The 21,941-nt window shown below is 41.9% G+C and overlaps 2 protein-coding genes and 1 long non-coding RNA gene across 17 annotated transcripts in view; 1 reads left to right on the top strand and 2 right to left on the bottom strand.

The window, feature by feature from the left end:
* The window catches only part of ehbp1 (EH domain binding protein 1), a 225,295-nt gene that overhangs the window by 63,570 nt on the left and 139,784 nt on the right, over positions 1–21,941 (bottom strand). For all 10 annotated transcript variants that reach the window (XM_070542571.1, XM_054750382.2, XM_015944984.3 and 7 more), the window contains 2 exons: positions 21,414–21,455; positions 21,157–21,303 (listed from right to left, as the gene is read on the bottom strand). In XM_070542571.1, the coding sequence (XP_070398672.1) occupies positions 21,157–21,303; positions 21,414–21,455 (189 nt within the window). The remainder of the gene's footprint in view (positions 1–21,156; positions 21,304–21,413; positions 21,456–21,941) is intronic.
* On the top strand, positions 253–6,797 carry LOC139062125 (spectrin alpha chain, non-erythrocytic 1-like). Of its 6 annotated transcripts, XM_070542577.1 has the most exons (8): positions 253–1,497; positions 3,160–3,266; positions 3,831–3,953; positions 4,024–4,241; positions 4,661–4,753; positions 4,864–4,968; positions 5,041–5,181; positions 5,388–6,797. In XM_070542577.1, exons 5-8 carry the CDS (start codon positions 4,688–4,690, stop codon positions 5,463–5,465), a joined length of 390 nt encoding a protein of 129 aa, XP_070398678.1. In that variant the 5' UTR covers positions 253–1,497; positions 3,160–3,266; positions 3,831–3,953; positions 4,024–4,241; positions 4,661–4,687; the 3' UTR covers positions 5,466–6,797. The 6 variants fall into 6 exon arrangements, with proteins under 6 accessions (XP_070398678.1, XP_070398679.1, XP_070398676.1 ...); XM_070542578.1 differs by lacking the exon at positions 3,160–3,266; XM_070542575.1 differs by having other exon boundaries at positions 3,160–3,953.
* On the bottom strand, positions 5,897–8,791 carry LOC139062126 (uncharacterized). The gene is made up of 3 exons (XR_011515707.1): positions 6,930–8,791; positions 6,171–6,232; positions 5,897–6,082 (listed from the first exon to the last, which is right to left on the bottom strand). It is a non-coding gene; the product is annotated as an uncharacterized lncRNA (long non-coding RNA).

The raw sequence follows: 21,941 nt of genomic DNA, 5'->3' as shown, positions 1-21,941 counted from the left end.
TTTAAATGGCGACAAGAAGAACAATTGTTTTACAGTGTTCCACTGAGCCTCCGAGGGAAGAGAGGCTGAATGGTTGACTGCAAGGCTGAGACAGGGGCTTCCTCTGTGGGCCTGGCGTTGGGTTAGGACGCCTCTCCGCTCTGGAAGCTCCTTTTGAGCAGGTTGTCGCCTTGGTTGCTCTTTTCTGGGCAAGTAGAAAGAGGGTGGGAGGGCACGCACCACTGGCCATGTACAGAGACCTGGCGTGGGCACACTGCGATGCTACACAGACACATAAACACACACACACACACACACTGTCACTATCTGAAAGGGTTTGCCAACCTCCCAGATAGCCAGCCAGTCTGGCAGCCAGTCATGCAGCTCCAGACATTTGTCATGACAGGCTAATTCACAGTCAAGAGGTGCTTTAGGTCTCTATCGTGTCCAGGCACACACACGCAAAAGAGCCGCAACACACGCACACACACATCGTTGAGTAATTACACACTTATACTATGGATGGAAAGTCTGGGCACAATGCAGATCAAAGCAGGGACTAAACTACTGGAGTTAACCACAAACCTACAGTAAAACCTGACTTTAATGTTCTTTAAACTGATAATTAATAACAAAAAAATAGCTCATTCAACACAGAAAACATTGAAACGTGACCACCAGTTGACTGTTTCAAGATTATTAAGAAAACTTAAACATTTCTATACACCAACTGGTTTTTGGTAATGAATGTTAAATTCTGGTGAAATGTGTACTGCAGTACGTGTTCTCCAAACCGGGGATGAAAATGTAAATAAAAGAGGAAGGGAATCATTAATCTGTGTACAGAGGAAAAAACTTTTTAAGGATAAAAAACAGTAAATTAAGAAATCTATTAATTTTTTGGTGAAAACGGCAACGCTGTGGAAAAAACGGGAGAAGGAAGCAGGGAGGGAGAGGGGGAGACAGAGAGGGGAGCTTATCGGCTGCCTCCAGACCAAGCCCCCACAATGCCGCTCAGAAAATGGTCCCATCCCGGAAGTAAGAAAAATTGCAGTTCCACCCTCATCCGCTGGGGGCTGGTGCCAGAAGCGAGCAAATCCTCATTGACTCCCATGTTAAAAATGCCGATTTCACAGCAGAAATAAACATGTTTACAGCCTGGTGCCAAAACATGTTTTTTGTCTAAATTATCTAGTTTATACTCATGACAACTCTGAGGGGGGTGAATTTTTTTCTCACTCTTCTGTTTAAGTGTATTGAAAGCCTAAAATTCTGTATAATTAATGAGCATCCGACACACGTGACCGCCGCCTCAGACCCACGTGACCACAGAGCTAGCTCCGTGGAAAGGCCTCAGTACAGCCTCGGTCTGGCTTGGAAACTGCTCCGGCATTTTGAGTCTCTGTGTTTGTGTATTCTTCTTTGGATATTATTGGTGCAATTGTTGGACAAAATGACTTGCAGTGGTATTAATTGCACTAATAGAGCGTCCAAGGAGTCTCCACTTCATTTTTTTCGGTAAGTTAAAATCTATATTCGTATTTTATGTCACTGCTACCTTTAAACTAGCTGAGTTTACCGAAGTAGCTAGCTAACTATCAGTTTAACATGTAGCATGTACTGTTTAACCATGAAATTTAAATGTAAAATACGGTAAAATAATTAAAAGGGCATATTTAGATGGGTAATAGGGTAAAACCCAGTGCATTTAAGATAAAAATGGGTTGAAATATGACGGAGCGCTAAGAGGGAGACTTCTGTGTCCATTCTTCCATCCGGTAATCCCCAGCGGTCAGGCCGGGCAGCCTGGACGATCCGGCGCCTATTTGCTGCGCCTAGCTGCTGCGCGGTCTGACCGCTCGTGGAGTTTTTCATGTCTGACTTTAACCGCATCTAATACTGTATTACGGCGTGAGCGCAACAGCGACAACTTAATATCGATGTGTAAGCAGCCTGAGTGGTAGGGTGTTTTCATCTGAACCCTCCAGCAGGCTATGCTGCACTATTGACGTGTTAGCGCGCGGCGCTAACAACTTAGCAACGTGACATGTCTCTGAGAAAGCGTAAAACACGGACGCTTCTTCTGAAGCGGAAAATAACACCTCTTCTTAAGCAGAGCAGGATGTCGCCTCGGCTCGTTCACGGCCGAGCCGGACTGAGCTCGATAACATTGACCAAGCACAGCCACTGGGCCGTTGTAGCTGCCACCAGGCCTGCTGAAGGAACTCCAGCGGGTTTCATCAGACTCGTAAAGTTTCTTGTTTTTGCTGGGGATTTCTGTATTTTACCGCTCCCTCCTGCAGTCTTCCCCTATTAAAATTTAAAATGTGTAACTTTATGTATTGTGATGAATGACTAATATTCATGTTAAACTGAAACGTTAGGCATTTAGGGGGAAAAAACAAAATAATAAACATTATACAGATGTCAAATAAATCAAACTGTAATTAAACTATATATTTTCAAAGTCATATAGACAGCATGATGGTTTGTGTGATCCGCGCGGTTTCACTTACACCCCTTTAATGATCAGGCTGTTTTTTATTATTTTTATCAGCTGATAGCAGTTAAAATTATGGTAAAAAATAATTTTATCTGTTTTTGATAACTTAATGCCCAGGAAGAGCATCTTCCTGGGCATTAAATATAACCCAAATGTTTTATTATGAGCAGATCTGATGAAGGTTTAGACAAGCAGTCTGCAAAGTAAAACTTGTTTAGAGTCCAAACTCTTACTAAAGCTTTTGAAAAGAAAAAATGGTTGAATTTTGAGAAATATCCACAACAGGGGAGCGAGACCTCTGAAAAATGTATATTTTCTCTGAATTCATAGAATAATGTGAAGATTCTGGGAAAAGTTAGGATTCTGAGATTAAAACGTAAATCTTTCTAATCATAATTCTGGCAGTTTTTGTGTCCTTCTGCTGTGGAAAGTCGTGCAACATGAAGATACTGAGAAGATGCTTACAACCTGTATTTTTATTCCATCCATAAATAAAATCATGAGCTATTTTTTTAATCCAAATTTGATCCAAAGGGCCATCGTTGGTTCCAGACCCGTTCTAGAACATTCCTCTAATCTTAAAGTCATCATCAGTTTCTTCCTTTTAACAAATATTTATTTGTTCAAATATTTAATATTTATAACTGGAATATTTGTTCCTCCCTCTCCCACTGCAGTTAGTCCTGTCCTGCAACCCTGTTTTTGCAGCTTAGTGAAGCCAACCATCACTAACCGGGGGGTGGTTTTGGACCCAGAGATGCGGATGGACTCCCACATTAGCCAGGTGGTTAGATCCTGCTTTTCCCGGCTTCGCCAGCTACCAAAGATGAAGTCCATCCTGAAAGACGTGTCATATTTTCTCCCCAAGCTGGACCTGACCGTCATGTATCGGTCCAAAATAGTGTGATGATATTGTGTTTTTGTACATAACAGACTTTTTAACAGACAAATTTGTCGCATTCTCCTACACCTCTTCACGGGCTCGCCACAGTAAATATTCTATTTGGCAAGAGATAAACTTTATTGTATTTATCCTAGTGAATCTATAATTAAACGGGTAAACTAGTATTAGCACATCCAACATCAAAGAAAGTAAAATGTTACTATCAGGAGAGGGAGAATGTTTAAGTGGTTAGCAGCAGTGTGCTAGCCGATGGCCCCCTCCATGAGGCCACCACAGCTCAACAGAACATCGTTGTAGCTTCTTCTGGGGAGAAAAACACTTAGAGAGAAAATAAAGTTAACAGCTGAAATAATACAGTTAAAGAGCAGATTGTAGAAGAAAGAAACCCCTGGGTTAAACTGGTCTGTCTACTGCATAATGCTGAACTCTAACATGTGTCCTAAGGGAAGGACCTGATTGGTGTCCAGAACCTGCTGAAGAAGCACCAGGCTCTGCAGGCTGAGATCACAGGTCATGAACCTCGCATCAAGGCTGTCACCCAGAAAGGAGAGACCATGGTGGAAGAAGGTAGAGCAGGTCTTGTCCTGACATGTTTCTGAGGTGTCTGCAGGTTCTGGCTCACTTTTTTTGGGTCCAGGTCACTTCGCTGGTGAGGAAGTGAAGACTAAACTGTGGGAGCTTCATGGACGTTGGGACACGCTGAAGGCCAAGGCGTCCCAGAGGAGGCAGGACCTGGAGGACTCTCTGCAGGCCAAGCAGTACTTTGCGGATGCTAATGAGGCCGAGTCCTGGATGAGGGAGAAGGAGCCCATCGTTGGAAGTCCAGACTAAGGGAAAGACGAGGACTTGGCCGAGGTATGGAAGTCCCTTCCTGAGAAACTCCAATCGCTTTTCTTTGCTCTCTTTCCAGTCCTTCATAGTGTTTCTGTATTTGGCATTTCCTTCGGTTGTCTACCAGACGTCGTTGCTCGTTTAAGCGTCTCATGGGTTAGGAGTAGAAGTGCTGGCCTCGCACAGGAAGTGATGACAAACGTGTTCCCGGCGCTCTTATTTCAAACGGTTTACAAGCTGTGATGTGTGTTCCCGCTGCAGAGCAGCCATGACACGTGGCAGCCGGCAGAAGGCTCACGCTTTTCCACTAAACACCCGCAGAGCTACGTCTGCGGTGAACTGAGCAGGGTTTGTTTTACGGTGGCGGATCCGATTGGACCATCGCTGCGAGAAAGCTCCACTTGTGTCAGACGAGCTGAAGGTTCTGATGTTCTGCTCCACAGGCTCTCCTGAAGAAGCACGAGGCCCTGATGTCGGACCTGTCGGCTTACGGCAGCAGCATCCAGGCCCTGAAGGAGCAGGCCCAGTCCTGCAGGGTGAGTTCAGAATCCTCGGCCCGTCAGAACATTCTTATCCACCACGTTCTAACACCAGACCTGTTAACCCGACAGCAACAAGGTGATCAGCAGGTGCTTTTGTCCTGCAGGACCTGAAGGCCAATGAGTCCCGCCTGAGGGACATCAACAAGGTGGCATCTGAACTGGAGTCAGAAGGTCTGATGGCTGAGGAGGCTCCTATGGTTCAGGCTCAGGTGAGCGTCACCTGTCTGCAGCAGCTGGTCCCTCTCACTTCCTGGTTTAACTCTGCTCGTCTCTGTTTGTAGCAACAAGAACATCTGGGTTCTGCTCCTGGAAAGGTGCGTGTTGTCCTCCGCCTCCACCAGAACCAGACGTGGTGTTTATGTTACCACTCATTTGTTTGTTTACAGGATGAAGCCGACTCTAACACGGCGTCACCCTGGAAGGTGAGTTCATTCAGCTGATCAGAGGTCACCTCTGATGGCAGCAGTCACGGCCGACCGTGCTGACATCACACAGGAATTCAGGTGACCCGGCAGGCACCAGGTTTTGGTGAAAGTGGGGACATGTCAGCTGGTTGCCATGGCTAGTTATCTTTATGCATCTGTATGACTGCTGACTGGTGTGTGTTTCCTGTGACCTTTGACCTCAGACCGTACGGTTGGGCGTTCAGACGACGGCTAACTTTAATTCCATCAAGGTAAGAGGAAGCTCTTCCCTTCCTGTCTGAGCGATCCGTCTCCAGGTTTCTTCGTCCGGCGTCCAGCCCGCTGGCGTCCACCTTCATCTCACCTTCATCTCATCTCACTTCATTTATAGTGCAATACTTTCACATTATCATTTTCCCACACTTCTGTATACCTGTATTTTGTTGTTTTTCAATAAAGAATGACAAATTATTTAAGTTTGGTTTTTGTTGCACACAAATATATATCTGTAAAAAATATCTACAAAGCTAATGTTTACATAACAAGTATGATTGGGTTTTGCAATACGGCACTCAAGTTTATTTTAGTAAGATTTTCAAACCAAGTAAAGTTAGTAAAGAACACATTTCTATTGTCTGCTAAGAAACTGTTGGGATTTAAAATGGGCCTGTTGTACAAATAACTTGTAAATGATTATTCCTCACTTTTGTCTTAACCAAAGAAATTCAAGTAATTGAGCAAAAACATTTATTTTTAACACTACAGTTTATAAAACAGGGCGCAAAGTGTCGGCACATGTATGTATGTCGATGGTCCGCCCCAACCAAACCAAGAGACACAGACGTCAGGGAGGCCAAGGTTGTCTCTGCAGCTCTCTGGGCACCACGCCTCACGTAGCTGTCTCCAATGATCCAAATGGCTATGGAGGAAAAAATAACAGGTTTGGCCTAGCTGTTTAAAGTACAAAACCATTCATGAAGTGGTCAAGACAAGTACTTGGAACTTACACGCTGCGTTGTGTAGCTGACGTTGGAGACACACAGGCTGCCATGGTGACCTTTTAATAGATCTAAGAAAAAAATGTAATAAAAGAATGAAACTTAAAAACTCCCAGACCTCATGTCATATTTACTCATCAGCTATGGCTGATTTGTTTGGATCACAGTGAGTTACACTAATTCTAATATATTTTTATTTCTATTATACATACATACTTTTTAACTGTTATTTTCACATGACTGTTATCAGGCTCTCTTGTTCTGGTTCTGATGATAACTCTGTGTCTTCCAGTAAGTTATCTTGTGCTTACTTCATCTGTATAATGTCTCTTTACTTTTGGTAAATTGTACTGAGTCCAGAATAAAGGCTAGTTGGCTGTACAAGATACAAACAAGTATTACGTTTTGGAAATATATGAAACACCGCCAGCATCTGTTAGAGCCTGTGGCGGGGTGCTGAGGGCCGGCTCCAGCCCAGGAATGAGCTCTACACGCCGGCCGGGAGGGTTTGAAACACCGCCATCCTCTCCTCTGCTGGCTGTAAATTCTGTTATGGTTACCGGTGCTTGTGTTGCAATGTGAAACGCTTGGTCTCAGATTTTGTAAGAAAGATAATAAAATGTCCCCCCAAAATACGACTTAAATATATTTTCTCTTCATGATACATTTAATGGCTGGTGCAACTCAGGAGTGATAGCGCCAAAAAAAACTACTGAAAACTTGCTCAAAGCAAAATGTTTTCATTACGGAAATAAATTATAAACTTACCGATTTAAAACTTTTTTAATACAGGTACTTCTCACGAACAGGCGCAGAAAACCTCCACCTAAACTCCGTGTAAGGTTCAGGTCGATGGGTGTTCCAGTTAGCTCCGGTTGGGTTGAAGCTAGGTGGCTACATCCGTTAGCTCGGCTCCCACCTCCGCTTTAGCTTTGGGTTAGCCAGGGTTAGCTTCAGGTTAGCTCGTAGCTAGTTCGCCTGGGTGTCGTCACTCGAGCCCAGCCTTACAGCCACACCCTCAGCGCCTCCTCTCTTCCCTTTTATGGAATTGTCTGGGCTGGACGGAACCTGTGACACGGTCAAAATGGCGGTGGTGGACACCTCCCATTATGGACAGATAACGTGAAATTGAAGCCTATGGAATCGAATTGTCCAGTATATGTACAGTCTATGCTCCAGACGGAGTGCGCGAATCAATGGGCATGCAAGACCCACAGCGATCAATGCATTTGATAAAGAATTAAAGAAGAGCCACTGTACATGGCTATCAAAGAACTGGGACATGGCCTAATTATGATTCGACGGTTGCAATCTCATGATAGGGGTCTGAGTGTGCACGTTTGTGGACGTTATCATTACAGAAAAATAAAACTGAGACACAGACTACACACCTGTATGTCCATGTCTCTAAACAAATAAGAAGGTGCAGATGTGTCGAATCAGGGATGGCAAGTGTTTTTGGGTCATTGCATGGTTTATTTAGGTCAACATGTCTTTAACTCATTCACTGCCATTGACGACTAAAGTCGTCATTTGCATTTTTTTTACTGTTTGGGCATTGGAACGAGCCCCTGCACCAATAGAACAAACATCTCAGCTCTGAAGCCGATCTTTATCTGCATGTGTCACATGATCAGGAAGCAGAACATCCATGTGTTAGGAGATCGTTTTGGGTCGCTACTGTAAAAAAAAAAGTGAGGCACGAACCGGAAAAGCTTCTGCCAATGAAAATTCGACAATGGATTATGAAAGAATGGATAATGCTCGAAACACGCGGATTCTTTCTGATGTAAGGGGTGAGTCTCCTTTTTGTTTTGGTGTTGACATCATCCTAGCACGCAACGCTCTGTGACTCTTAAAAAAACTGTAAAAACGGCGAGAAACGCTGGCAGCGAAGGCCTTTAGTTATCAGGAAACGACTGGCAGTGAATGAGTTAAAAAGTCCACTTGCTCAGGATGATAGGTAGAGCAGGTGAAATGGACTGCTCAAACAAACACAGCAGTGGGAGGAGCTTGTCACTTTGATACACGAGTAAGATGGGAAAAGAGCTGAAGAGAAAAAACAGGAGCTGATCCCACCCGTTTAAACAACTTTAGCAGGAAGCAGCTGTTTTATTACCACTTCTTTCAGAGCCTTAGAATAAGTCATTAGCCAAAATAAACAGACGAAATCAGCCGTAGAGTCACTATTACAGGTGGCTGATCCATTGAGACTGACTTAATTAACCATTATTTGTTATTACATATGTGTATACCGATCTGATTAAAAAAAGGAAAATTTAAACACTCATATTCTTAAGCCAGGATTCTTCTCTCTGTATTTTTGTAAGTGTCCAGGTTACTTTGAGTTTTTTTCCTAAATTTTATTAAATAGAATAGAATGGTAAATGGCCTGTATCTGTAAAGCACCTTCTTACGTTCTACAACCCCCCAAGGTGCTTCACAACACAATAAGTCATTCACCCATTCACACATTGGTGGGGATGAGCTACGATGTAGCCACAGCTGCCCTGGGGTGCACTGACGGAGGCGAGGCTTGCTGAACACTGGCACTACCGCTCCCTCCAACCACCACCAGCAGACAAGATGGGTTAAGAGTCGTGTTCAAGGACACAACAGTAGATGTCTCTGGTTGGAGCCGGAATCGAACCTGCAACCTTTCAATTACTGGACAACCCACTCAACCTCCTGAAATACATAATGATCAAAACAATTATAACCCCCCCCAAACAAAACTCATTTAAAAAAATATCCTCATGAGTCAACCAATAGTTAAAATAACTGGCATCACGATTAGAAGCCTGCACCATTGGTTCTCTACTCACAATATGTGTATTCAATAATTCTGCAACTATTTATTTATTTATTTATTACGAAGAGGAAAACTGCTGGAGATGAGTCATCTAATTTTCAGTCAATAAGCAAAAGACAAATCTAAAACACTGATCACAAACTAAAATTTAAAAAAAAATTCTGCAATGGCACATCCCAACTATAGGCAAATATCAAAGCATTCGTGAAAAACAATAAATAGCACAGAACAATTGATTTTATTCACACCAAAAAAATATTAAAGGTCAAAAAATGATTGTTTATGATAGAAATGTATTCTAATAACGCCATTCAAATTAGTTTTTCACAAGTTAATTTTTGTTTTCTATTATTTGATAAGTGTTAAAATGCAAAAGCAAAAAAGAAAAATTATGTCCAAAAACTACAGTTCATAATCAGATCATCGCATTAATGAGCGTTTTCCTTTAAATGTGATTAAAACATCAAACAGCATGGCAATTACGATGTTTTGGTGCGAAAATTATGCTCTCTCTCTCTGAAAGATGTTCATCCTACAAGAGACATTTCTGGGAATTTGTGTTTAGGAAGTCTAATTGGTTGCCTAGGCAACAACACAAACTATGTGGAATCACAAAAGTCCCAAAAGTGAGAGGACGACAATAAGTTTTGATGCAAAAATCTTATTAAATCATTATCTTTGAGCATTTTCTTACTAAAAAGTGCATTTAAGCAACAATATGGATGTCAAAACCTATTTGGGACTTGACATGGTCACATATGAACAAAACAACAAGCAGATAAGGATGAAGAATGTAGGTGAATTACAGCTTTCTTTTCTGACAACTTGATCGGACCTTGTTGTGCAATTTAGAAACCTGTCCTTCTCATTCTTGTTAACACACACACACTATTTAGAGGCTGCCTTTGATCTCCACTCCAGCCATTTTAGTTACGACACATACCCTCACATACACACGCGCGCACACACACACACACACACACACACACACACACACACACACACACACACACACACACACACACACACACACACACACACACACACACACGAAGGCCAAATAAACTCCCCATCAAACAATTTTGTGTCATTAGGGGAAGAAGCTGAAGAAGAAGGCAGGAAGTGGAAAAGAAAAGAAAATGGAAGAAGCTTGGATGAAATGAAAACTGCAGAAAAACACCTAAAGCTGAAAGAAAGATGACATAAATGCTATTAAAATTTCAACTTTCAATAGGCTTCAACATTATGGCAGGCAGCCAGAAAACCTGCAACCTGAATGGATTTGGTCGGATTCAGCAAAGAATACAAGAAATAACTTGTGTTACTTTAACTTAGGGAGCTTTTGGGAATGCTAAAGTTCAGCCAGAGGGCTTTTCTTTTGTTTATAGTGACAAGAAAGTTACACAAGAAAGAAAGACAAGTTGTAAGAAAGAAGGAAAAATGCAGACAGCAGATGACAACACCTCCAGGTCACAACAGCAGAAACCCAGGAGTCCTCTCTGGTATTGAGGAGGAGAGGGAGCGACAGAGGAGAAGGGGGCGGGCGGGGGGGCAGGCGGCGGCAAAAATCAAACGAGACCCAATTATAGGAATCACAACGAGTCAGTGAGCAGGGAAACTCTCTTACCTGGAAAACACCGAGGCATTTGCGTGCACCCTCAAATCCCACAAGCACATACACACACACACACACACTCACACTTAGAAAAATGGCCACAGGTGCTTCATATTTGCACAAAAAGCACACACACTTTTGCTTTACAATGTTTTTTCCAGTTGCACATGCTCACATGCACACACTCATCCCAAACCAAGTGTGGATCCTGATAATTAGCCTGGCCAGGTCGCTGTGAAATTACTGTTCTCATCTGCTAATGGATGAGGAGTCCTGAAGCGAGAACACACAGACACACACCAACTTCTTCATTAAAATATTAAAGGTGAGAAATAACAAAAAAAGAGAGACGCTGTGTCCAAAACAAGAATGGCTGCACTGACAACAAACAGAGTGGGTAAGGGTTGGTGACATTATAAAATATCTGTACAAATGACTACTGATGTGTGATGAAGGACACCTACAGGGAGATGGGATGGGCGAGGGCAGAGATGGGCACAAAACAATTAGTAGAAACTCCCCATCCATTAAGGACTACAGAGCGAGGAGAGAAGTCAGCATGGACACAAACAACGGGGAAGATCTGGCAGGGATGTGATCAGAAAAATTAGGAGTGAGAGAAATAAACTGGGTGTGAAATCAAAAACTGACATGAAAGAGGAGGAGAATGAGAGAAAGTGACTGAGTGGACGGGAAGAGAGGGAGAAGCTGAACCTGTGACCTTAGATGAAAGAACCAGTCCCTGTGGGCTACAATTAGGGATGGCAGGAGGGAGAGCATAGGTCAGGAGAACAGGGCAACACACACACACACACACACACACACACACACACACACACACACACACACACACACACACACACACCATCATGATCACAAAATGCGATATATGTTAAACACGTTTACTCCAAATTTACATCAAATTATTTTCTCCACAGATGACAGACTGATAAAACAGATCTGAGTGCAGTGAGGCTCCTTATATTCAGAGATAAAAGCTTTGCTAAACATGTGAAAAGGCTTTGAGATCAGATCAATCAAGGCAGAAACGTCTCAAAAGGTTTAGATGAGATTTATCCACAAGGAGTCCTTAGAATATATGTTAATGTTTTGCTTTAAAATTTAAACAGGATTTTTCAACTAATTTGAAACATATTTCTGTCTAAGAGATATACATAGTTACTATTTCACCTGATGTAGATAACTTCATGAAAAGTCCCAGTTTGGAGAAAAAGAGATTGCATAGTGCAGGACCAATGAGCTAACAGCTAGACTTAGCAGTTAAGACCAAAGTAGATTAATAATCTATTACAATATCTAAAAATTGCATTACACAGCTATGCTCAAATAGAATCGGTGGTAATGTACAACCCCTTCCTGGGCTGCCACCTTACCTTGGAGGAGGGGTTTGAGTGTCCCAATGATCCTGGGAGCTAAGTGTTCTGAGGCTTTATGCGTCATAGGGTCACCCATGGCAAACAGGTCCTAGTTGAGGAATCTGACAAAGTGCAGCCCAAATACCCCTTATGAAGAAAAATATCAACGGAAACAGCGTTCCTTCGCCTGGACGTGGGTCATTTGGGCCCCACTTTGGAGCCAGGTCTGGAGATGGGGCACGTTGGCGAGGGCCCGGTGGCCCAGCTTTCACCCATGGAGCCCAGCTGGGCACAACCCGAAGAGAAAACCTGTTTCCCCCTCCCCATGAGCTCACCACTCGTGGGAGGAGCTAAAGAGCTCAGGGATCAGGAAGGACACTGTGTGTCCTTTACAATGTTCATTATGTCCTCTTTTTAAATATTAAACGAGGTTCTTTTTGCTTCGGACATGAAGGTGTTTCTATTGACCTTTTTACATGTTTCGACCATCGCCTGCGGTCTTCTTCAGAAATGTCACAGGTGTTTGTGCGAGGCGTCTTCATCAGCTGTTTTTCTGGTGGGCGCGACCAACCCGGATCTGTCAGATCCCGGTTGGTCGCACCCACCTCCGCTGGCTGGTCTTTGGAGAAGGGAATCGCAGAAAACGGTCGAAACATGTAAAAAGGTCATTAGAAACACCTTCATGTCCGAAGCAAAAATAACCTCGTTTCATATTTAAAAAGAAGACACAATAAACATTGAAAAGGATTTACAAGAAAGTTTTGGAAAAAGTGGAGTCATGGCTTTTCGCCGCTTGAAGAGGCTAGAAAAAACACGGGCCCATTTCTGGAACCATCTAGTATTCAACCTGCGATGCCGAGATGAGAACATCACACCCAAGAGTATAAACATCAAGAACCCGATCCCAACAAACAAAAATCATGGAAAGAACAAAGAACGCATTAATGAAAGAAAGGATACGATGCACGGTCAATAAGCTGGACAAAATCAACATGCAAATCCAGGAGTAGAAAAAAAACTTCACGGAACAATTTCCAAGCCCGGACGAAACACAGACAGCCATCAGCATACACCTGAAAAACACACATGAAGAGCAATATATAAAAACAAAAACCCGACGACAAAAAAAGAAACTGGAAAACCTCAAAAACATGAAAAAAAAGGAACGAAAAAAGACAAGAGACGACGAACAACAAATGGGTATATAACTGGTCAGCACGCACACTAACAGAAACTGAACAGAAAGTCTTAAATCGAGGATTAAACTATGCAGTCACACCCAAACAAATACCAAAAGAGGAATTCAATTTAGCTACAGAAATAGTATGTAAAAAGTAAAAGAAGAGGGGAAAAAGCAGAGCTAAGAAATGAGGTTGCAGGCATTTTAAAAGCTGCTAAATTACATCAAAGTAACATCACAAGAGAAGAACAAAAAGCTATAAATGCTCTAAAAAAGACACGTCAATAACAATCCTACCAGCGGACAAAGGGAGAACCACAGTGGATACGGAAACATATGAACAGAAGATGGAAACAATGTTAAAGGACAGCAACACATACGAAATCATGAAAAAAAGACACGACAGAAGAAAAGAAAAGAACATTAAAAAAACTATTAAAACCACTGGTTGAATGCAATAAAATAAGCCAGGACACATATAAGCACCTAGTACCAACAGCAAGTGTGACCCCTCGGATCTGTGGCACTCCAAAAATCCACTAAACAGACACCCCACTGCGCCCCATAGTGGACAGCATCAGATCAGTCACCTACAACCTCTCAAAAGCCCTGGTGGAGTAGCCTGGCAAGCCAGACTAAATAAATGTATTATTTAATCTTTAAAAAGCAAGAATTTGGTCTAGTTCACTAGGCTACTGGTGGAGATCATCCAGCCTCTATTAGGACAATCAGAACATCACTGCAGCTATTCAAAACAACTGGCTGAAGAACTCAAAACTATGAAAATAGAAAAAAAAATGACATCTTCATCTCACATGACGTTATTTCACTATTCACAAAAACATAGTACACGAACGCCTAAAAACGGACAGATCACTTTTTTGGATATTATTTGTGCAATTGTTGGACAAAATGACTTGCTGTGGCATTAATTGCACTAATAGTGTCCAAGGAGTCACCACTTCATTTTTTCGGTAAGTAAAATTATATTTATGTATTTTAGGTCACTGCCGAGCTGAGCTTAGATTTTAACATGTACTGTTTAACTATGAAATTTAAATTTAGTGCATTTAACATAATGCTGCACTTTAGAAAATGGGTTGAAATATAACATGTTGGTGGAGCTGGGTTCCGACTATCGGCTTGTGGAGCTCTTGGGAGACCGATGTTTTCCACCCGTTTCTCCCTTCCCCGCAGCTCGGTGCATCTCTGTCTGATCGCGGCTTGTGTGCTGCGCAGGTTGCTGGCTTGTGGAGCTCTGGGATGGAAACCGATGTTTTCCACCCGTTTCTCCCCTCCCCACAGCTCTGCGCATCTCTGTCTGATCGCGGCTTCTGTCTGCTGTGCGGGCTGCCGGCTTGTGGAGCTCTGGGATGGAAACCTTTCCACCCGGTTCTCCCCAGCGGCAGCTCTGCGCATCTCAGATCGCAGCGGCGCTTGTCTGCTGTGCGGCTGCCGGCTTGTGGAGCTCTTGGAGACCTCTGTGTTCCACCAGGTTTTACCCAGCGGTCAGCCCGGCGTATCTCTGACTCAGAAGCTCTGGTGTTGTGCACAGTTAGCTCCAGATGTAGCTAGGTTGCTACCTCCGTTAGCTTAGCTCCCACCTCTGCGTTAGCTTTGGGTTAGCTTCAGGTTAGCTTGTAGCTAGTTCGACCGGGTGTCGTCATTTGATCCCAGCCTTACAGCCCCACCTTCAGCTCCTCCTCTCTTCCCTTTGTGGAATTGTCTGGGCTTGACGGAACCTGTGACACGGTCAAAATGGCGGTGGTGGCCACCTCCCATTTAGCCTCAAAAACGTGTTATTGGAGCCTATGGAAATGAATTGTCCAGTACATATGTCGATGGGCAAAGTCCGCATATTTTCAGTACAAAAATAAAATATACAGACAAAAAGAAGGTTTTGCCATGGGAGACCCGCTCTCAGCCATTATGAGCGGGTTCTTCATGGAGGATTTGGAAGAAAAGGCCATAACACAGCACCTGCACACATCAGACCCATGTTCTGGAGAAGATACGTGGACGATATCTTGGAAATAATAAAAACTGGACACACACAACAACTCACAGACCACCTGAACACGGTCGACAACACGGGAAGCATAATTTGTATGTTCAGCAAGGTAAAGAAAAACCTTATCTGTGTTTAAAAAAAAGAACCACAAATGGAACGGGAAACATAAAATTCACACATGAAGAGGAAACAAACAAAACAATAGCGTTTCGGGACATGAACATTCACCACACAGACGACGGCAGCATAAAAACCACAATATTCAGAAAACCCACACATACAGACCAATATCTTCTTTGGACATCTGAACACCCCGCAGCACACAAACTATCAGTAGTCAGAACATTATACGAACGGACCAGCTTCATTACAGATGAAACAGACTGCAAACAGGAAGAAGAGCACAGCAAACAAGCACTAACCCTGTCAGTATCCAAAATGGGCCAAAGAAAAATGGAAAACAACAAGTCAAAGAAAATATAAAAAAACAAGAGAGACCAAAAAAAGAAAACAAAGACCAGACCACACGCACACAGACACCATCACAATTCCATATATCCGGGGAGTCACAGAATGTATACAAAGGGCCATGAAAAACCGCAAATCAACACAACCATCAAACCTCACATGAAACTCAGACAGCTACTAGTACACCCCAAGAACAAAATAGAACCAGACAAGAAATGCAATGTAATCTACGAAATACCATGCATGTTGTGCAATACAACATACATAAGGGAAACCGGCAGAACATATGACATAAGAAGAAAAGAGCACCAGAAGGAATGCGAGAAGGAAACAACAGAAAGACTCACAAGGACAACAAAGAAAAAAAGCAGAGGAGCAAACCCTCAAGTCAGCCATCTCAGATCATTGCAAACGCAATAATCACATCATAGACTGGGATCAAGGGAAATTATCAACATGGAGAACAACTGGTTCAAACGTTGGGTCAGGGAGGCAATAGAAATAAGGAAACGGGAACATTGGAACATGAACAGAGACGAGGGGGCCTATCAGCTGTTTCGCACCTGAGATTCCCTTCTCCAAAGACCTGCCAGCGGAGGTGGGCGCGACCGACCCGGCAGATCTGACAGATCCGGGTTGGTCGCGCCCACCAGAAGAACAGCTGATAAAGACGTGCCACACAAACACCTGTGACACTTCTGAAGAAGACCGCAGACGAAGGCCGAAACATGTAAAAAGGTCAATAGAAACACCTTCATGTCCGAAGCAAAAAGAACCTCGTTTAAAGGACACTGTGTGATTTAGAGATTAAGCATTGCTGTTATTCACCAATTAGCCTACTGATAATCAGATGAGAGGGGCATCTTAAATAATGAGTGATTACCATGAAGCCGTAGCTGGCTGTTAGCATATCAATCCTGTATTCAATTAATACAATCTCTCCCAAAATGGAGGTCATTCATGAAGTTCTGTAGAAGAAGAAAGTTTTTTCATAAAGTGTCTCTTAAGATAAGAATGATTAAAAATGATTATAATAATCAGTGTTGGGAGTAACGCGGTACAAAAGTAATTAACTACTGTAATGCATTGCTTTTTGCTGTAATGTGGTAATGTAAGGCATTACAGGGAAAGAAAATGGTAATATTTACTCGGTACAATTGTCAGTAACGCAGTAATTACAACGCATTTTAAACCCAGAATCAAGATGCGGGTTTGCTAAAAATTCAAATCGCGGGAAGCCTGAAAAAAGATCCAGTATCTACATATATGACGTCATTTATGGACTCAGCTTAGCGGGCATTCTATGAGCAGAGAGGACACAGCGGTAATGGCTCAAATACTCCAGCTGCGTCCTGCGCGCGGCCGCTGTTATATTCACAAAACCGCTCCACCAAAACAAAGTAATTCGTTTGCGATCGTTTATATCTGCCCATATTCTCTGGTACTTCATGTACTTTTCAGCTGAGTTCATTATCTGTGCGCCGGTTATTTCAACTCATTGCTGCTGGAGCGCAGCGCATATGAAGCTTTTTCATTATTTTTATTTTTTTGCGTTCGATCCCTTTGGCTGATTAGTTAGAAAGTAGGAAATCTAGGAAACAGTTTTTCTGGAAGACGGAGAAAACATGCAGCATGCAGGAAGGTTAGAGAGAGAAAGGGCAGGAAATTATTCAAATAAAATCAAGAAAACAAAACAAAGTGCTTGAAAAGAAAAAAGTAGATAGATTTATCCCCAATACACATTTTACCAGTGAAAAGCAATAATACATAAGCATTTTAATATTTATACATGTGATAGAATCAGATCACCCCAGAAGTCAGTCCCACATCCAGGGCCGTATCAAGGCATTTGGGGACCAAGGCAAATATAGGCTTGGAGCCCCCACCACCTCACTCCCTGCTCAGTTAATATAAGATGGCAGCGTGCTGAGAGTACAGATTGTTGTTGCTTTCATTTAATAAACAATCATTTTAAAGCACTGTTAGTCATTATATCTGACTGTTTTTAACAGCAATCCTAGCTCAGACACCACATCACTTTCCACATATATGTCATGAGCTCACTGAGCGTCAGATTACCAGATTCATATTGAAGTTGTTTTGGTGAAAGTTACTTCAAGTAATGCAAAAGTAGTGTAATGCCTTACATTTTAAAATCAGTAGTATTGTAATGTAATTAATTACTTTAAAATGAGGGTAACAAGTAATAAATAATGCATTACAGTTTTGAAGTAACTTGCCCAACCCTGATAATAATAATAAAGACTGAAAATTTAAGAACAAAAATGAAAACATAAAACAAGTCAGAAGAATAAAAACGAAAAGGTCCTAAAACAGACCTGTTTGGGACACCACGGGTGAGGGAGACGCAGGACCAAACCTTTCAACAAGATAGAGTAACACACTTTAAAATAGCCCAAAAATGCTTTTCAAGCCTCGACTATTGGAGCTTTTCAGAGAAGCAGAATTAGACAGACTCATTTCTTAATTTTTACTTTGAAAGCAACAGTTAATGTGTCCCCCTGCTCTAATTCACATTAACCACTAACTTAGAAGAAAGCAGCCTGCATTAATTAAATTAAATTATACCTTATGCATGCTAAATCACAAAGCACCTACTTAGACAGATGAAGACTTAAATGGAAAAGGCTTGTGCCTCTCCAGCTGATAACAGCCCCCCCACCCCCACCCCACCCACACACACACACACACACATACACACACTCATGCTAATCAAAACAAGACATCAAGTAATCTAATCTGAATCACTAACAATTATCAGCACACTGGCCTCAAGGCCAGTCGTATTCCTTTGATCAATGTTTTCTATTAAAAAAAGTGTAAACAATTCAATATCTCCCCTCACCCCTCCTCTTTTGTTTCCTCTTATGCATAGTGTGTGTGTGTGTGTGTGTGTGTGTGTGTGTGTGTGTGTGTGTGTGTGTGTGTGTGTGTGTGTGTGTGTGTGTGTGAGGATATTAACCAATTGTCCTTGGAAATGAGTCAGGAAATCAGGAGGAAAAAATGGGGGGTTGGGGGGTCTGGGCTACTTTAAGGAGCTAATCTGACTTAAGTCAGCCATCTTGCAGCACAACAAGGGACAGAGGAGGACCTTTCTTTTCGTCGCTAAGGAAATATATCGGCGCTGCAACAGCTTTGAAAACTTCTAATTTCTTTCTCTTCCTCTGAAGACTTCTAACGCCACCAGTCCTTGGAAGGTCCTCGTTTATTTCCTCCGATTATTCTGAAACGGTTATTCCTGTGACTGCCACACACACACACACACACACACACACACACACACACACACACACACACACTAACATACACGCTTCTGAAAAACATCTAATTCAAGGGCATATTTCTCTTTAAGGATTCAGGCAGCAAATGCAAGGCCAAGCAGCTGCTTCCTTTTAGATATTTTATTACTAAAAGGTATTTATTTCATTTTACCCTTAAATCTCTTGTCATGACTCTCAAAAGACCATATGTTTGTTTTTTTTTCCTTGCAGTCCTTTACTTTCTCTGAAATATTGGGAAACGCGTTGGAAGTTTTGACTGCAGTGCTTTCCCAGGGTAACTTCTGGTTCATCAGCATGCCCCTTCCTCTCAGTATATTATGTTCAGTGAAGCGTGCTCAGTTCAGAGCCGCCAATTTCACCCACGTCGTTTCTAGTCTAGTTAGCTTCAGTACAGCGATTCTTAACCCCCATTTACCACGAACATTCTTTTGCTGACAGCTGTCTGTGTACGGCATTTACTCAGCGCGCTCGGAAAAGTGAAAGCAGGCAGAAAATTTAGTGAGGGGTGTCACATAAATTGTGCAGAGTCAAGAAGAGAGACTCTGAAGAGACAGAGTTGGGTTTAGAGTGAGAAGAACACGAGGAAGTCCGTATCCACGTTTGAGTTTTTCTCACTGACATGTTCAGGTTGAGATGTTCAGCAACACATGTGAGAATCTCTGCAGAATGTAATGAGAGAGCTATTCCATAAGGAGTTCCTGACAGGGTTTTCCAGAAGTGTAGAGAGCAGCAGAGAACAGTGGAAAGACATGTTGAAGACTGGCGCACATACTAGCTCCTCTTGAGGCTCGGGGCATTGGTGTGCATTTTTTATTTCACAAAACTATTCTAGATTTGTAGGATATGAGAAGCAAATTATAATAATGAATAATTCTAAATGTAAAAGTAAAAATTGCATTAAAAAGCATATTCTAAAACGAAGAGTAATTTATATATATATATATATATATATATATATATGTGTGTGTGTATATATATATATATATATATATATATATATATATAACATATATGTGTGTGTGTGTGTGTGTGTGTATGTATGTGGAAATATCCAACGTATACTACACACACACACACACACACACACACACACACACACACACACACACACACACACACACACACACACACATATACATACATACATATATATATATATATATATATATATATATATATATATATATATATATATATATATGTTTACGTCGGATATTTCCTTTCATTAACAAATATTTCCCTTCCACTTAAATATCTGTACACTAATTAAAATGCAAATTTTACGCATGCCACAACACTAGGTGGCGATAACTTCTTCAACGACAATATTCTGATCATGGATAATCATTACTCATGAAAAACTATTTTTGATAAAATCCACAATTTCCTAAAGGCATGGAAGAAACACGATTGCCTACAAATAATTTAATAATAACTTTCAGCAAGCGGCTCAAGTTTAATGATGACTGAATCTGAATAAATCTTGCAAGATGCAGAAAAAGAAGCAGAAGACGTCTCCATTGTTGTTGAGTTTTTAAAGAGAATACAAAGTTGTCTGAAAAGGTAATAGGTTGTCATAATCTTTGTTTCTGCACTATGCAAAGTAAAAAAAAAACTGGAGTTTAATTGGTCACTGGCTGTACTACAGCATCAAAGTGTAATTCAATATTATACAACTGACTATCAGTTATCTTTGCTGATGTTGCTTTACTAAAACTCTTTAGCACCTAGTTTGATTCCAGACGAGCACCATAAACACTGACTGGAACCATTCAGCTCGATCGGCTTAACTGGTGATCGGCCAGTCTGAAACTCAAAAACCAGCTGTTTAGGGTTTTGGTCCCTGAATGCACCACTGCCAGGCAGCAATAAAAAAAATCTGACATTTTTTCTGATCCATGAACTCATCATTACTACGTGCTAAATGATGTTAGCATGGCAGATTTTTTAAATTTTATTACATAATAGTAATTTTCCAAGTCGAATTTTAAATACAGTTCTTTGGTGTTGGGATGATAGAAGATGAACGGATAGTCAAGTCAGAGCTGTACAAGAATCGTTATCGTGTATCAACATTCAAAACCTATTTGATTTACTCGTACTATGGTTATTTTACCAAGCAAGGCGCCAAACAAAACAGAATGTTTGGAAATGAATAAAAACTTGGCCAGACAACCGAGACAGGAAGGATCATATTTGAAAGTGACAAGACTCAAACACAGAAAACCTACGTCACAGACGGCTGAAGTCCTGTTTGGTGCCGTTACAGCGGAGTTGGGGATGCTCTTATTGCCAGCTTTTATAGCAGCATCTCTGCGGGCCTGTTCCAAGAGGAGCCTGGCTCTCTCCTTTAGCTCCTCCTGACGAGACAGAACTTTCTACACACAAGAAAAACCACGTGATCAACACCCTCTGACATGTTCTGTTCTGTGAAACACATCTAATAATCATTTTATTGTCAAAACGCGTGTTTCGTAAAGCTACTCACCTTCTCAGCTGGAGGGCTGGATACAGACCCAGGAGGATGCTCCTTTTAAAAAGACAAAAGGATCACAATCACACATGGTACTTTCCCAGAGATTTGTACTTTTGTATTAGGAGGAGTCTAGTGGCATTAAGAGAATAAAAACTACCAAAGAAACAAACTATTTATGATGCAAGCTGTTTATTTCCAACAGTTTCAATCTGGCCTGAATTCAGGAGATGAAGCACCTATTCAATAGATAACGACACATCAAAAACTGGTTTTATGACTATCACAACCCCCACTGCCCATCCCCACTGCCTGCCCCATGACCTTTAGACTTGTAAACAGGAAGCAGTAATCTGGGGTTCACCGACTGCACTGTGTTTGCGTGCACAGGGGGGTGCATACAGGTGTGTGTCAGTGTGTAAGACGAGATGATGCCTGCTCGGTGCTAAAGCATCGCCACGCCTGAGCAATCACGGCACCAACTGTCATCAACTGCAGGGATGAGAAATATAATGAAAAATATAATGAAATGTCAAAGCAGGG

The sequence above is a fragment of the Nothobranchius furzeri genome, chromosome 12, assembly GCF_043380555.1.
Source record: "Nothobranchius furzeri strain GRZ-AD chromosome 12, NfurGRZ-RIMD1, whole genome shotgun sequence".
Lineage (NCBI taxonomy): Eukaryota > Metazoa > Chordata > Actinopteri > Cyprinodontiformes > Nothobranchiidae > Nothobranchius > Nothobranchius furzeri.
Note: the sequence above shows the minus strand (reverse complement) of the source record. Positions and strands in the feature narration are given on the sequence as shown.